Source organism: Silurus aristotelis (genome assembly GCF_946808225.1).
Source record: "Silurus aristotelis genome assembly, chromosome: 8".
Taxonomy (NCBI): domain Eukaryota; kingdom Metazoa; phylum Chordata; class Actinopteri; order Siluriformes; family Siluridae; genus Silurus; species Silurus aristotelis.
This window is the reverse complement of record NC_139581.1, coordinates 28,924,038-28,939,129: the sequence shown is the minus strand read 5'-3', so window position 1 is coordinate 28,939,129 and position 15,092 is coordinate 28,924,038. Positions and strand designations below refer to the sequence as shown.

The window sequence follows — 15,092 nt, the reverse complement described above, 5'->3', positions numbered from 1 at the left end:
ACAACTTTATAACCTCTTCATATCTGTAAAGCTGCTTTGAGACAACGTCCATTATTAAAAGCACTAAACAAATAAAAAATTAATTGAATTTCCACATTAGTACACAATAGTCTAGTAAAAAAAAATGTCTACAAACAGTAATGTGGATGATCTACAACAGAAGATGATCACTCCAGGGTCCTCTTCTGAAGGCCAAAAACAAGAATCTGAGGCGATCATAGGCTCAGACTCACCCAAATAGAACAGCGAAAACCTTGAAGACTAAGAAATCTGTTTGGTTTGCCTGAGAATAAAATTATATTGGAAATACACAAGAATCCTAATGTGTGCCATATTTTAAATGCACCGAACATCCAGTGCTTTTGTACATATAGTGTACACGTGTTGTGGTTACCAAATTCTAACCTTCTGGTCATGTGCATCAACATCATGTGTCTGTTTTGTGGCTTTTGGCTTAGGAAGTAGTTCAGCCAGGAGATCATATGAGGCGGAGAATGAGGAAATAATGCGGAATAAAATCACAGCATGCTCTGTACAGAAAGTTGTGCATTTTTGCATGAATTAATCCGTCAAAGGCAATTAGTCAGTTTTGTTATGTTGATAATGTTAGTAGCAATAAAATATAGGAATTGAGACTTCAACTCGAAGACATCCTCTATAATTGTGTGCCTCCATCTTTGTGGCTAAATTCTCCCTTGGCACGAAGAAAATATTTACACACTCTCGGCATTCGGTCAGTTCGTTTCTCCGAACATTGAAACACTTTGCAGTGCCTCTTGATAAACTTAATTAGTTGGAGATTTCTGTATTTCTGTAGTTCATCCCAGAGCAGTTCAATAGGATTTAAGTGCAGCCACTGGGAAGGACGTTTTGTAAAAGATATCACTCCAGACGACAGTTTGCTCTCGAATTAATGCTTACAGAGCTACGCTTCGGCTCATGGTCTTGTTGTGTGGAAGTCGGTTCCAATGAGCCCAGAGAATCGCATGGTGTGATGGTGAGGTATGGAATGGAAGCCATGTTGGTTCAGGATTCCTTTCACTTTCTGAAAGAAGTCTTCCACCTTCCCTGCTCCAAAACAACCCCAAACTATTAATCTTTCACCTCCATGTGTGACTGTGGGGGTGAGGCACGTCTCCTCTTCTGGTCTCCATCTTACACAAGTGCTTCTCTTCGAGACAGAAATGTCCCATTTGGACTCCATGGAATTTTCTTCCAATCATTTACTGTTCAATTTGTACTGTAGATACTTTAATGAATGTAGATTGTGTCGTCAGTGTGCCTCGTGTTTTATCCTATAGAACTTATGCTATATGAGAAGTAACAGTTCTTTGTTTATCCTGGTGTTGATATTTGCCTGTTCTCGCTTTCCGAGGTATTTTTTTTATCAGCGTTCTTCAGACCAACAGATTGAGTTGCCCCAAGCGATTTAAAGCCTTCAGCAGGACGACATTTCAAAGTGTTTGAGGCTTTCCAGCTCCAACAGGTGCCCAGCCAGAACTCGAAGGATCCAGTTACAAACCTTAAACTCCTTCTGCATGGCAACAGACTCCAGATATACTTCACACACGCACACACACACACACACACACACACACACACACACACACACACAGAGTACACAGTACACAGCCAACACCCTCACCTGTGGCTGCCAGCCTTCAGCTCTGACACCCAAGGACTGATAAGAGAACAATAGAATCAAGAAACAATTCAGACTTCGACAAAACCGAGTGTCTTGTGCTCATCCCATAACTCCTCCTTCTGAACATCCTATAAACACACGCAGGTATGTTCATATCACCTTCTTCTCAACGTTCCTTCCAAATGGAGCTCACACACACTCAAAGAAACTTTTAGGAAATAGGAAATAAACTTTTCCTGTGCCTGGTTGTCTTGGTGCTCTTTAGCGTCGGCCAGTCGATCAGACGGCTAGACGGCCAGACGGATGTTCACAGCATACACCAGATGTTTCCCAGGAGTGGAAGCTGTTGCTGTAGTTTGATATGCTGTGCATCCTGAGATGTTTTTCTGCTGAAGTGATTAGGAGTGACTTTCTGTTACCTTTGACCTTAGTATGAAGGACCAGAAGAAAAAAATTTTAATCTCCAAACATTTAATACTTTGCCGGGCCTCTTGTAAAACTTGCCAAAGATGTTCTTCACTAGTTGGAGATTTCTTTACGATCCAGTTCATCTCAGAACAGTTCAATAGGATTTAGGTGTGGTGACTGGGCAGGTCATTCTATGATTCATATCACTCCAGATGACTGCATGCTCTCTGAATAACGCTTACAGAGCTACACTTCGGCTCATCGCCTTGGTCACAGTCCAGATGGAATCGCATGGTGTATGGTGAAGTATGAAATGGGAGCCATGTTGGTTCAGAAATCTTTCCAGAACCTTCCCTGTCCTAAAACAAGCCCAAACTATGTGACTGTGAGGGTGAGGGAGTCTGATCACACCTTCTCTCCTGGTCTGTGTTACACAAGTTCTTCTAGAGACTAAACGTCCTGTTTGGACTCCACAGAACTTCCCTCAGCCTAATTCTCGTGAAAATGAGGAATATTGTATTATGGCCGAAATGAGAGTTGTTTTCTGATGTGATTAATATTGTTAATTTAATTTCTTTTTTTTTTTATGTTTACTTATCAGGACATCGTCTTTCTTGACCTACACAAATTATTTTGTGATTGTTCGATGTTCAATTTTATGAAGAAAAAAAAACATGCTGTTGTTACATGTCCTATTTGACTTTTGCGCAAAATTAAGTTTAATTATGTGAAAATCTTTTTTTTTTTTTTTTTAACTAACATAAAACTGCAGGTCGATTTTCACCCATAATACAACAGATATTATTATGCTTAATTATAAAAAAAAAAAAAAAAAAAAAAAAACCTTTAATATTAAAACATAACCTACAATCTGTTATAGATCAGATAATAAATAATAATTATAATATAATATATATAATTAAAATATAATTATTTAATAAATAATAAATATAATAATTAAAATGAAACAATTTTAAATAAAAACCGAGGTATACAGTCCACGTGGCTAAAGAAAAACAAAAAAACATTTAAAACAGTGTTTACATGGTGATCAATGCATAAAGAATTGGGTTTTGTGATGAAAAACAATTTTGAATAATAACCGCTAAATTATAATAAATTTAACATATAAGCACAGCATAAACAGCAATATTTGCTTGTCATTGATTTATGGTATTTCCTCCTGTTTTCTTCTGGACATTTAGTACTATGTGAGGAAGACTCTAAAGGATGAAGATGATCAGGAAAAAAGGTACATCTGTGGTTTCATAAAAAAAAAGTGAGATGGTATATAGTAGTTATTAGTTTATTCGTTCATCTCTCCTTTCTTTTGTAAAATGAAAAATAAATACGTATGATTGTGTCTAATAAAGTGATCGAGTGATGGAATTTCAGCTTGTTTTTTTTTTTACAAAAGATATTTGAAAATTGCGATTTTAATGACGCGTATTAAACTGTACCAGGACTACGCTTATTTATATATTAAAAGGTGTTTATTTCACGACATGTTCGACTGCGAGAACGAGAAGACCGTTGTTCCTGATGTAATATTTGCGTCTGGATTACACAAGCGTGACGCGTTACGAAAGACGGAACATCAGGCGTTTCTTTATACAAGTCTTTAATGCTTCATTTCTTTCAACAGAAGAAATAAAAACTATATGCAGGTATTAACAGTGTTTAAATCAAACTATTTGGTTCTAAGCTAGAGAGGGAAAACAACAACAAAACACTATCGCCGTGCGCAAACAGAACAAAAGGGCCATAAAGCAAAATAACAAAAACAACTGCTACAGCGTGTTCAGTCCCTTTTGTGACATGGTGAAAGTTTATACACACACACACACACACACACACACACACACACGTGTGAGCCCACATAAATACGTTAAAAGAAAGGGGGGGGAAAAATAAATAATTACAAACAGGTTTTGATTATGGAAAAGAGGTCCGACAGTCAGATGGGAATTACGCATGTGCCAATAATCGATTGTATAAATATATTACGTAATATTTAACACCTAAATGACTGATATTTTGTAAATGGTGATTAAAAAGGTTTATAAAGTGATAGAATGGATTATTGGCACGTGCTGACTGATCAGGCAAAAAGGGTAAAAGTGCTTTCACAACTCTGGATAAAAACGTCGGTTACTGAGGTTGTGTCAAGCACGATACTCCTCGCGCGCGCGCGCACACACACACACTTACACTCTCATACACACACACTTTATGCATGTTACAGTATGTTTCATACATGCCGAAAATCATATACAATTTTTAAAGCCAAGTTCGGCCCCGCCCACTTCATTCTCTCTCTCTCTCTTTCTGTAAACTCTTCTTTGTTCATCTGATTTCAAATCATTTATTCACAAAAACATTTACAAACATATCAGTAGCTCCTGAAACATTTCAGGAAATTGGCAAACACTCATTAGAAGGTCTGGAAGAAAAAAAAAATAATAAAATGAAATAAAAATAAAACTGCAGCAAAGAAATTTCCAGAGACAAGACTCCGCCTCTGCTTTTAAACCCTTTACAAATATGTTAATGAACAAAATAAAAAATGCAATCAGATCTTCCATTGGAGCTCATTAATATTCATAAATGAGACCTCGTGCCCGCCGTTCCTTCAGTTCAATGATTTGGAAACGTAATGTATTTATTGCGCAGCGTCATGCGAGCGTGAATATTCATTAGTAAACCGCGCCCCCTTTTGTCCGTCGGGTCGTAGATATTCATGAGCTATTCGACTATGCTAATGATGTCCGGAAATGCGCTAGCCGAACTGTGGTGGAGTTGTAAAATGCAACCGAACCAACACACACACACACACACACACACACAGGTTAATTAAAGGTTAATCGAGAAGAGTTGAGTTGAACTTTTCCCCAAAATCCACGTGATTGAAAAGACACCGGGATATCTGGGTGTGTGTGGGTATGAGGAGGGGGTATTAAGGGGGTAAAAATGATACATCTGATTGGATGAGGTAATACTTATAAGTTCCAGGCTTTTATATGCGCAAGTCACAAACAACTGGGCAAAACAAACCCACTGCCTTGTTTTTTTTCCCTTCAACATTTAGACTTGCACAAAATAGTATCAATGGGGGACAAAGATTCTGATTGGACCGAGCCATCGTCTATGTGCATGATTGGCTGAAACCCTGACGAAGTGAAGAGTCGCTGAAACCTTATCAGGAAGGGAAAGCAAAAAGAAATTCTTGATTTCCACCGTTTACCTTCAGCGCGAGTTGTTTGCTTGATCAATGAACTGAAATGACGTTTAGGATGAAAACAGCGTTAGGACGAGAGGATAAGCGAGAGGCGGAGCTTATCATCCCGCTCTGATTAGTTAGGACAAGGAAGGGGGAGGGGGGGTGCATTGGGCAGAAAAGAGACCGACAGAAATGGATCATGGGATAGCAAACTGCACCACCAGCTCTTCTTTGGCATCCACCTTGATCTGCGAAATGGCGCTGTAGGCGTACGCGGCCACCTTACACACCTGCGAAACACGGAGATAAAAGAGCCAGATCAACACTCTGTACATTTAACGTGCATCTGTGTGTGTGTGTGTGTGTGTGTGTGTGTACCTGCTGGATGTCGGAGTAGGGCACTAGTTCACTGGCAAGCACTTGGTGAGGCTGTGAAGTGAGTGAGGGCAGAGGAGGCGGCTTCTTCTGACTCAGAGTACCACTTAACACTGCCAGCTTCGTGCTGACACACACACACACACACACACACACACACACACACACACACACACACACACACACACACAGAGAAATAACTACAAGTGCAACGACATTGAGGGGCGGGGCTTGACGAGCAGTCATGTGGTCATGATTGTGGTTTTTTTTTTCCTGTCTTGTGCATAGATTTGTCCCCCAACACACACACACACACACACACACACACACACACACACACACACACACACACACACACACACACACACACACACACACACACACACCTGTATTGTCTGGCTTTGTCCATGTACTCATGTTGCTCCATTCCCTGCGAGTCTGCAGCTGATACATCGATGATGTTCCTTAGAGAAAAACAAAATCGGTTTATATTTCCCTGTGACACTGATATCCTAACATCAGCACAATGTGTGTGTGTGTGTGTGTGTGTGTGTGTGTGTGTGTGTGTGTGTGTGTTTCTCACTGCGCTGTCTTGTTGATGATGGACAGTAGGGCCTGCTCGTCTGTACGGGTGGACGAGATGTTGGCTGGGTTCCGCTCCGTCCCGTTCGGCGGTTTGCTGTCTGGGTTCGGGTGCGGAATGAGCGGCTTGCGCTCGTCTCTCTCCTGTGGGGGAAAAAAAATATAAAAAATTAAATAAAATAATTCGGCCAAGGTCAACCCCTACTGCAACAGAAAGCTGGAAGCGGCTGCAAGTAGTAAATCATGTGTAATTTTTCCCCCTTATTGTGCGTCAATGCTACAAAATCAGCATATTTGTTCTACAATACCGGTGTTGGAAACACAACCTCACACCCTGCTTCAAGAAAGAGTGCGATATCACAGTCCACACAAACAAGACCGTCTCTGAAAATCTGTCCATCCTGCCTGCTGTGCTCGGCTGTGTCCCAAACGCCACCTTCTCTCCCCAAGTCAAATACTTCTCAATCTTGACCGATTAAAGACTAGAATTTAGGACACAGCCTCCAAAACCGACTGGCAACCGACCGCTGTGTCCTAGAACACCCACAGCTCTTGAACCGGCGCACTCATTTCGGGAGTCTGGTCTCGACAGCGTGGTTTAACGTGACTCACGCTCCTGTGACTGTCCTTTAGTGTGTCCATAAAGTCTCGCTATAGTGGCTTTGTCTGTTCCTTTTGTTTCTATGTAACAAACTTGGTTAAAAAAAAAAAAAAATAAAAAAATAAAAAAAAAAAAAAAAAAAAAAGCAAGAACATGACACAAGCAGTGCGAAGAAGAAAATCCTGTGGAGTCCAAATGGGACATTTGTAATGAAGTACCATTCCATACTTCATTAAAACAAGACGACGAGCCGAAGCATAGCTCTAAAAAAGCGTTACTTCAAGAGAGAGAAAGCAGGAGCGACATCCTATATGGAATGGCCTGCCCGGTCACCGCACCGAAATCTTATCGAACTGCTCTGGGATGAACCGGATCTTAAAGTATCTCCAAAGTTTTTCAGCTGGATGTTTGGAGAAACTAACAATCCGGATGCGGAGACGGAGTAAAGCTGTTTACGATTTTGCGCTGAAAATAAAGTGCGTCTGGTGAAAGGAAATCTTCATACCATTACCACTGCCGCGTAGAAACTAAAGCAATGTGCACGACGTGCCACTCCAACACCATTTCTACACTTTTGGTCGGCTATAACGATGACAGATTTGCTCAACCTTCTGACCAAACAGACCCACTACAGCTGTGTTTGGATCAGTGACAAGGTATTGGGGCGGTTCTATCTTTAGCCTGACTTTGACCCAGTGAAAGAGAAGCAGGAGGGGATTAGGGATGGTACCTGCAAACATTTAGTGCATTAGACTGAATTCTGACTGAAGATGAATCACTGATTGATCAATCACTGTGTATATGTGTGTAGATATAGAGGTCAGGATTTGCACATGCGCAGAAACCAACTTCGTGCACACCAAGCTTTTGAATACATATAACTATATATTTGCATACATTAGAAATATACAATTATGCAAACATAATCTTTGACAATCTTATCTCTTCTTACAAAAAATTAAGTGTATATTATATTTATCTTTGCTTTTTAAACCACAAACTGATGAACCCCAAAGAAAAGTCAGTCGAACCCCATATTTAAAGGATGACAGTCGTCGAAGCATGAGGATATGTTTACATTTATTTGTACACACCAATATTTTAATAAGTATTTCTTCTATAAACGGATACTTGTGTAGATTTTGGGTTTATCCCGCTAACATGCTAACAAACATTTACCTGTTCGGTTGTTTCGCTCTCGCTGCTGTAACAGCACCCCATCGCAGCTCGAGCCCACTCACACTTCCGGTGTCTCCCTCTGCGCTCTGATACACGAGGGAACTCAAACCCTCAACAATTAAATATATTTAGAGAAAAACTCCGAAATGTTCCGCGTCTGTTCCAGGGTTCCTTCTCGCGTTAAGGAGTGTCACATGACACCTTTCTGCGAACACAAGGCAACAACGTGACGACTTCCGCCATTATAGCGATTTCCGGAAATGAGAACTACTTCCGGTTTTGGAGCGAAGTCGGTTGCAGAAGTGCTAAAATAATAATAATAATAATAATAATAATAATAATAATAATAATAATAATAATAATAATAATAATAATAATAATAAAAAAGGTTCGAAGAAAATCATATACATTTTATTTGACTTCAGAATGTTTTAATCACAAATACAGATTCATTTTCTGAAAAACTAAATAAAAACAACATACAATTCAATTCATTTTTATTTGGGTTGCGCTTTTAACAACGAACATTGTCTCAAAGCAGCTTTACACAGAAAATGTGGTGCTAAAAAATTTACATGTTCTTTATAAGTGTAAGTTTGTCCCTGATGAACATGTCGGTGGAGACTGTGGTGAAGGAAAAACTCCCCGAGACGGCATAAGGAAGGAACCTTGAGAGGAACCAGACTCAAGAGGGAACCTCATCCTCATCTGGGTTGCACCGAATGTCCATTAACTACAGTCCAAATCCATCCTCAAAGCTCCTGTTCTTACTCTGTCATTTACACTATACAGCCAGAAGTTTATGGACTTCACACTCGTGAACTTTTGAACATCCAATTCCACACTGATTGGCTCTTATAATAGCCTCCACTCTTCTGGGAAGATGTTTCGCTAGATTTTTGTGAGATCCCATTCATTCACAAGGGTGTCAGTAAATCCAGGTACTGATGAAGGTGAGTTGAAGTGGCCTGGGGTGATGTACAAATTTGTTTAGGTCAATAGAGTTAAGGTCAGAGATTTATAGCAGGAGCTCTTCCACATCTTCCAACCAATATGAAGCATATCTTCATGGGCATTGTCGTGCTTGAACAGGTTTGGGTCTTCTATACGTCCTGTACAAAATGTGTGCTTTCAAACTTTTGGTATCACTTTGAGGAGCACATATTGATTCTTTTGACGCAATATACTCACTGAGTTGAACATCCAATTCTACATCGAGTCCCCTTTTGCTCTTATAATAACCTCTTCTGGGAAGATGTTCCACTAGATTTTCGAGTGTGGCTGTCTGGATTTGTGAATGCAATAGTGTTATATGGTACTCTAATCCATCCCAAAGGTGTTCATTAGGGTGATGTCTCAGCTTTATAGCAGGAGATCTTCCACTTCAAACCATGTAAAGCATCTTCATGGAGCTGGCTTTCTGCACAGGGAAATTGCGATGCTGGAACAGGTTCGGGTTTCCAAGTTCAAGTGAATGAAAAATGTCATGCTACCACATCCAAAGACGTCCTGTACAATTGTGTGATTCCGCCTTTGTGGTAACAGTCAAGTCAAGTCAAAGTCAAGTCAAGTTTATTTCTATAGCGCTTTTCACAACAGACATTGTCTCAAAGCAGCTTTACAGAACTCAACAGTAAAGGTGAACAATGTGTATTAATACCTGATGATCAGCCATGGCGACCGTGGCAAGGAAAAACTCCCTTAGATGTTATGAGGAAGAAACCTTGAGAGGAACCAGACTCAAAAGTGGAACCCATACTCATTTGGGGGACATCAAGAGTTTGATCATAAATCTTTAAACACTACAGAACACTGGAGAGTGAGAACTAACATGAGCACTGGAGTGTGTGATTATGAGTAATGTTCTTTCTACAGTCTCCTACAGTCATTTGATGTTATAGAACTAGAAGCTACTGAGCAACTCATAAAATAGCTCAACATTTGAGATCATCATAAATCCAACACCAGAGCCATGCCAGAGCCTTTACACACTTAAAAAGGTCCAATGTCCAAACGCTAAATGAGGTGGAGTCAAGATACGTCTCTAGATGGTTCGGGATGTTTGCGGGGTTGCCATCTACTTCTTTAATGGTCGATAATCTTCATAAGGTGGGACATGACTGGAGCAGGAGCAACCTCAGGATGCCTCAGTCATGTGTAATTATTTAATTATCAACTATAACTAACAATTATCTATTTATTTGAATGAATTACTTGTTGCTGTTATAATAAACTCCACTCTTCTGGGAAGATGCTCCAATAGATTTTGGGGTGTAGCTGTGGAGATCTGTGATCATTCATTTTCGAGTGTTAGTGTGATCATGTAGTGGTGTAGGTGAGGTGAAGAGGCCGGAGGGTGCAGTTGGTGTTCCTGTTGTTTATTCTTATTCATTTTTTATACTATTTGATATTTAATATTAATATCTATTTTCTATTCTACTTTCTTTGTGATTTTTTTTAATACTAATATTTTATACTTTACAGTTTATACTTTTATACTTTGTATTTCTTATTTCATTGTATTTTTTTGAAGGCCACTGGAGCACTTCTACTCTAACATTTATACAGTGTCTTAATGGAACTCGGAAAATCTTAATGCTACAATAAAAGACATTCTGTACCGATTTCAACATCGGGGTTTTGCGGTAGAACCAAGTCAAGTCAAGTCAAAAATCAAGTCAAGTTTATTTCTATTGCGCTTTTCACAACAGACATTGTCTCAAAGCAGCTTTACAGAATTTAAGAGTGAAGGTGAATGGTGTATATTTGTACCTGAAGAGCAGTAAAAAATGAAAAACTCCCTTAGATGACATGAGGAAGAAACCTTCAGAAGAACCAGACTCAAAAGCATCCTGGACCACATACAGATGTGATGGTCAGGTGTCCACGTGCCTTGGAATGTAATTGCAAATTACTTCTTTAAAATGTTTGCTGCGCTGCGATTCGTGGGTTTGCGGTTCCTTGGGGGCCTGTGCCAGATGGAGGCCATTATTCGGTCCTGTTTGGTGATGACGCTGAAGTCCATCATCTTCAAATGATGCAAGGCGGTGATCACGTAGTTTCTAATAAATGAAGTGAACAAACAATAAATATATGAAAGTTTTAACATACATGCTACAGATTAGGCAGTATGACCTTCACCTGTAACCCTGCTCCGTCTCGATGCTGTTTCCGTGAAGTGTGATGGTGTGCAGGAGCGGCAATGCCCCGAGCTTGTCCACCTCAGAGAAACTGCACACCAAGTTGCCATGTAGATACAAAACACGCAACTCCGCCAGCTCAGTAAGGACCTGAGAAAACCAAACACGGTGTTGATGCTCTTACTGATTTAAGAGAACTCTTGTTCCCCTTGACATGGGTAAATTTGTGTATATGTACCGGGTGAATGTGTGTGATCTTGTTGAAGGACAGGTCGAGCCAGGCGAGTCTTTTCGGCTCGACGAATAAAGCAGACAGCGTCTCCATGAGTCCGGTCGTGTCGGTTAAAAGGTTGTTGTTCAGACGGAGTGCCTGGCTAGCAAATTTTCCCTCTGAGGTTCTCCAAGGTACACGCATTCCCTTGTTGGGCTCTTCTGCAAGAACATCTGACACGCACATTCATACATCGGCATTAAGTTGTATAATGTGGTATAAAAGTATTAAACATGTCGGATTACTTCAATCCAAATCCCGAAAACCATTGTGGCCTTACAAACCACGCAAACCTGCATCTCCAAGCTATTGATCTGCTCCAGTGACTCTCCAAACCTTATAGCTCATCTTGGTGTTTACTTGTTTTATACTTGTTTCGCCACTTCGATCCTGTTTGCACGACTTCTGCCTTCTTTTGGATTCAGATTTACTTGGATCAATAAATACTCTGTTTTAAAGGCATGTACATTCGCTCATCTGAGGTTCATGATGCTTCCTATCCCAGATAATAAAAAGAATCTATCAAGCTCCATAGCTTCTCGTCTACACCCTTGACAGAAAGAAGAGTATTCGTTCAATATGTACTATACATTTTTTTTTTTCCTCTGTAAGAAATAAGTTCTATATTATTTTTGTTACTCAGTTATCTGAGTGTTTTCAGCCCATATTCCATCAATTCAAGGGATAAGGGCCATATTGTGATGTCTAGACGACTGGGTCAGAGCATCTCCAAAACTGCAGCTCTTGTGGAATGTTCCTGGTCTGCAATTGTCAGTATCTTTCAAATGTGGTCCAAGGATCATGGGCTCATTGATGCATATGAGGAGCAAAGGGTAGGCCGTGTGGTCCGATCAAACAGACGAGCTCCTGTAGCTCAAATTGCTGAAGTTCATGCTGTTGATGATCGACAGGTCAGAACTGTTTTAGCAGCAAAAGGGGGACCAACATAATTTTAGGAAAATGGTCGTAAAGTTATGATTGGTATATGAGTGTTTAAACTTAATAAATGTAGAATTTTAAAGCAAAAGTTTTTTGCGTTGGCCGGGAATCGAACCCGGGTCAACTGCTTGGAAGGCAGCTATGCTCACCACTATACCACCAACGCACGTGCAATTTAAAAGCGAAACCGATTCAAAACAAACGCCCAATAAATTGTAGTTATATAATTATATTAATAATTATTATTTTTACGTGCCTTCAAAAAACGACATACTTCGCATTAAACAGTCTTTACATTCTAAAAACGATAAATCTTAAATATACAATTCACTTCCGGACTACACGCCATGCCAATTAATCACGTGACTACCCGGACCAATCAGAGCACACAGCACTTTTCCCAGTAATTTAAGTTGGTCTTTTTCCCTACATAAATACACTTAATTTCGTATAATGTTTTAGAAATGTTTACTACAAACACTAATTAAAATGTTTTCAGTAAATTGTTTTGTTCACGCACCTTCTACTGAGCACAGATCTTTAAAAGAGAAGTCCACAGGAGCCCCGAACATGTCGTTTATCTAAACTCATTGAATAAAAAACAAATATATACATTTTAACGCCAAAATTATTTTTTATGATATATTTCAAAATGTATATCGTCTTTAAACACTAAACAACATTCTATACAAACTAACCACCGGAGAGCAACCTGTGTACCAAACATGAACAGTTACCTAGGGAAACGCGCTGTACAGAAAGATGGGAAATGTAGTTCTTATCAAGCGAACACAAAAAATGGCGAACTGCCTCGTTACACTTTGAACGGAATTGCTTTTTATGTTAACTGTATTTTTGTTTTAACATAGAAAAAGTTTTATAATATGAACTCCTGGAGACCCTGTTGCAAGATATGATGCGTAAATGTATGTATAACTATGAAATAATATCAAAAAGTAAGAAAGATATGCATATTTAAAAATATGTTAAGTAGCTTAGTGCTCTTTGGGTCTGTAGTAGAATTTGAAGCACTTCCAGACGCGGCCGCTAGATGGAGACAAAACGCAGTAAATCAGGACATACTTACTCACTTCATTGGGTTGGAGGGGAATTGGGTTATGAGTATGAAATGAAGCTGTTCGACCATAATCGATGGCAAAGTTCAAGTAACATTTATCTAAAGTAGATTATAGCCTCTGTAAACAGTTCTTGCCTCCCAACTCCCAAACTCCCAAATTTTTTTTCTATTTCCTGTAGAAATTAAGAAAAACAAATACCGCAATCCATCAGGTTACTGAGGACCCACCACCAAGCGTGATCTTCTTGGTCCTCGAAATATATAAACATTTAAAGCTCTTGAGGCTGGAGACTCCATCCATAAATGTTAAATAAACATCCCTTTTAGAAAACCAAGAGAAAATCATACCAAAGTTTCTGTTCCTTTGTTTGTCTTTTTTTCATCTGCGCAAGTCTCTATAAATAAATGAGTATAAATATAAATTAGTTATAATACTATAGAAAGAACAGCTGGGACTTTTGATGTCCTAAACGTAGGACAGCTGCAAAGGATGTGGTTGTTCATTGGTTAGGATGTCGGACTTTTGCTCAGAAGGTTGTGAGTACAAATTCCGTTCTCAGGAAACGCCAGAGAAACCTTCTAGAGCTTAAATATGTAAAACGTTTAAAGAAATTTCAACATGAAAATGCTCTTGTGCACAAATCCAGCTCCGTGAAGATATGCTTTACATGGGTTTTAAAATGTGGAGGATCTCCAACCCTATTTGGGATGAACTGAAATGCTAACTAAACCCCAGGCTTCCTCACCTCACCTACATCAGTACCTGACTTTCCTAACCTCCTTGTGAGTAAATGAAATCTCACAAATCTTCACAAAATCTAGTGGAACATCTTCCTAGAAGAATGGAGCTCATTATAAGAGCAAATCGGGACTAAATGTGGACTGGCAATGTTCAGCAAAGAAACGCATACCGATGTTACACTCGGGTGTCCACAAACCTTTGGCTGTATAGGGTATGTTCTGTATCTTTTTTCTATGATCAGAAACAAAAATACACACACACACACACACACACACACACACACACACACACACACGGTGTGTCACAGAAAGTGCTTCTTCGCAGAGAAAGCAAGGCCTGTTTTTTCAACAAAGAAAACCAGTTTACACACACACACACACACACACACACACACACACACACACACACACACACACACACACACACACACACACACATTCATTCATTACAGACTTCTGCCTCATATACAAGGCTACATTTTTCTCAGGTCATGTGATCACTCTTCAGGAATGTACCACTCCAGATGTTGGACTTTTCAGAAAGCTCTTCTATGTTCAGCTTCTTCACAAGCGTTGGTGGTATAGTGGTGAGCATAGCTGCCTTCCAAGCAGTTGACCCGGGTTCGATTCCCGGCCAACGCAAGAAACTTTTTTTGCCTTACGCTAAATGAATTGAATTCAAGACTTATATATTGAATCTAATTTGCTAAAATGATCAAATACACATTATGTGGTTCAAAAGACGTAGATTAGCTCAGAGATCGCCAACCACCGGGTCGTGGAAGAGTTGCTACGGGGTCGCAAGAATGTCTGTGGATTTGACATTGTAATTATTTGCTGTGCTTGTAAATTTCCTATAATTCAGAAAACATCAAATAAACAAATGATGTTAAATAAACATCTCTTGAACGTT

General features: G+C 39.6%; 2 protein-coding genes across 6 annotated transcripts; both read right to left on the bottom strand.

Annotated features, from left to right (window-relative positions):
* Positions 1-3,657: 3,657 nt before the first annotated feature.
* lamtor1 (late endosomal/lysosomal adaptor, MAPK and MTOR activator 1) lies at positions 3,658-8,285 on the bottom strand. The gene is made up of 5 exons (XM_083548729.1): positions 8,011-8,285; positions 6,232-6,374; positions 6,035-6,112; positions 5,652-5,775; positions 3,658-5,563 (listed from the first exon to the last, which is right to left on the bottom strand). The coding sequence occupies exons 1-5, from the start codon at positions 8,050-8,052 to the stop codon at positions 5,471-5,473; spliced, it is 480 nt and encodes a 159-aa protein (XP_083404855.1). The 5' UTR covers positions 8,053-8,285; the 3' UTR covers positions 3,658-5,470.
* Positions 8,286-10,782: 2,497 nt separating this feature from the next.
* Positions 10,783-13,805, bottom strand: lrrc51 (leucine rich repeat containing 51). 5 transcript variants are annotated; one of them, XM_083549215.1, is made up of 5 exons: positions 13,787-13,805; positions 12,881-12,941; positions 11,389-11,594; positions 11,152-11,300; positions 10,783-11,072 (listed from the first exon to the last, which is right to left on the bottom strand). In XM_083549215.1, exons 2-5 carry the CDS (start codon positions 12,930-12,932, stop codon positions 10,922-10,924), a joined length of 558 nt encoding a protein of 185 aa, XP_083405341.1. In that variant the 5' UTR covers positions 12,933-12,941; positions 13,787-13,805; the 3' UTR covers positions 10,783-10,921. The 5 variants fall into 5 exon arrangements, with proteins under 5 accessions (XP_083405341.1, XP_083405340.1, XP_083405338.1 ...); XM_083549214.1 differs by lacking the exon at positions 13,787-13,805 and adding an exon at positions 13,448-13,521; XM_083549212.1 differs by lacking the exon at positions 13,787-13,805 and adding an exon at positions 13,059-13,108.
* Positions 13,806-15,092: the final 1,287 nt, after the last annotated feature.

What these genes read in the sequence shown, in the direction of transcription:
- lamtor1 (XM_083548729.1), bottom strand. Translation starts at nt 8,052, where the DNA reads ATGGGGTGCTGTTACAGCAGCGAGAGCGAAACAACCGAACAG. An exon ending in AGAGCGAAACAACCGAACAG is followed by an intron (nt 6,375 to 8,010) that starts GTAAATGTTTGT and finishes TTTCCCCCACAG; the next exon opens with GAGAGAGACGAGCGCAAGCC. An exon ending in GACAAAGCCAGACAATACAG is followed by an intron (nt 5,776 to 6,034) that starts GTGTGTGTGTGT and finishes TGTGTGTGTCAG; the next exon opens with CACGAAGCTGGCAGTGTTAA.
- lrrc51 (XM_083549215.1), bottom strand. Translation starts at nt 12,932, where the DNA reads ATGTTCGGGGCTCCTGTGGACTTCTCTTTTAAAGATCTGTGCTCAGTA. An exon ending in AGATCTGTGCTCAGTAGAAG is followed by an intron (nt 11,595 to 12,880) that starts GTGCGTGAACAA and finishes TGTGCGTGTCAG; the next exon opens with ATGTTCTTGCAGAAGAGCCC. An exon ending in GAGACGGAGCAGGGTTACAG is followed by an intron (nt 11,073 to 11,151) that starts GTGAAGGTCATA and finishes TTCATTTATTAG; the next exon opens with AAACTACGTGATCACCGCCT.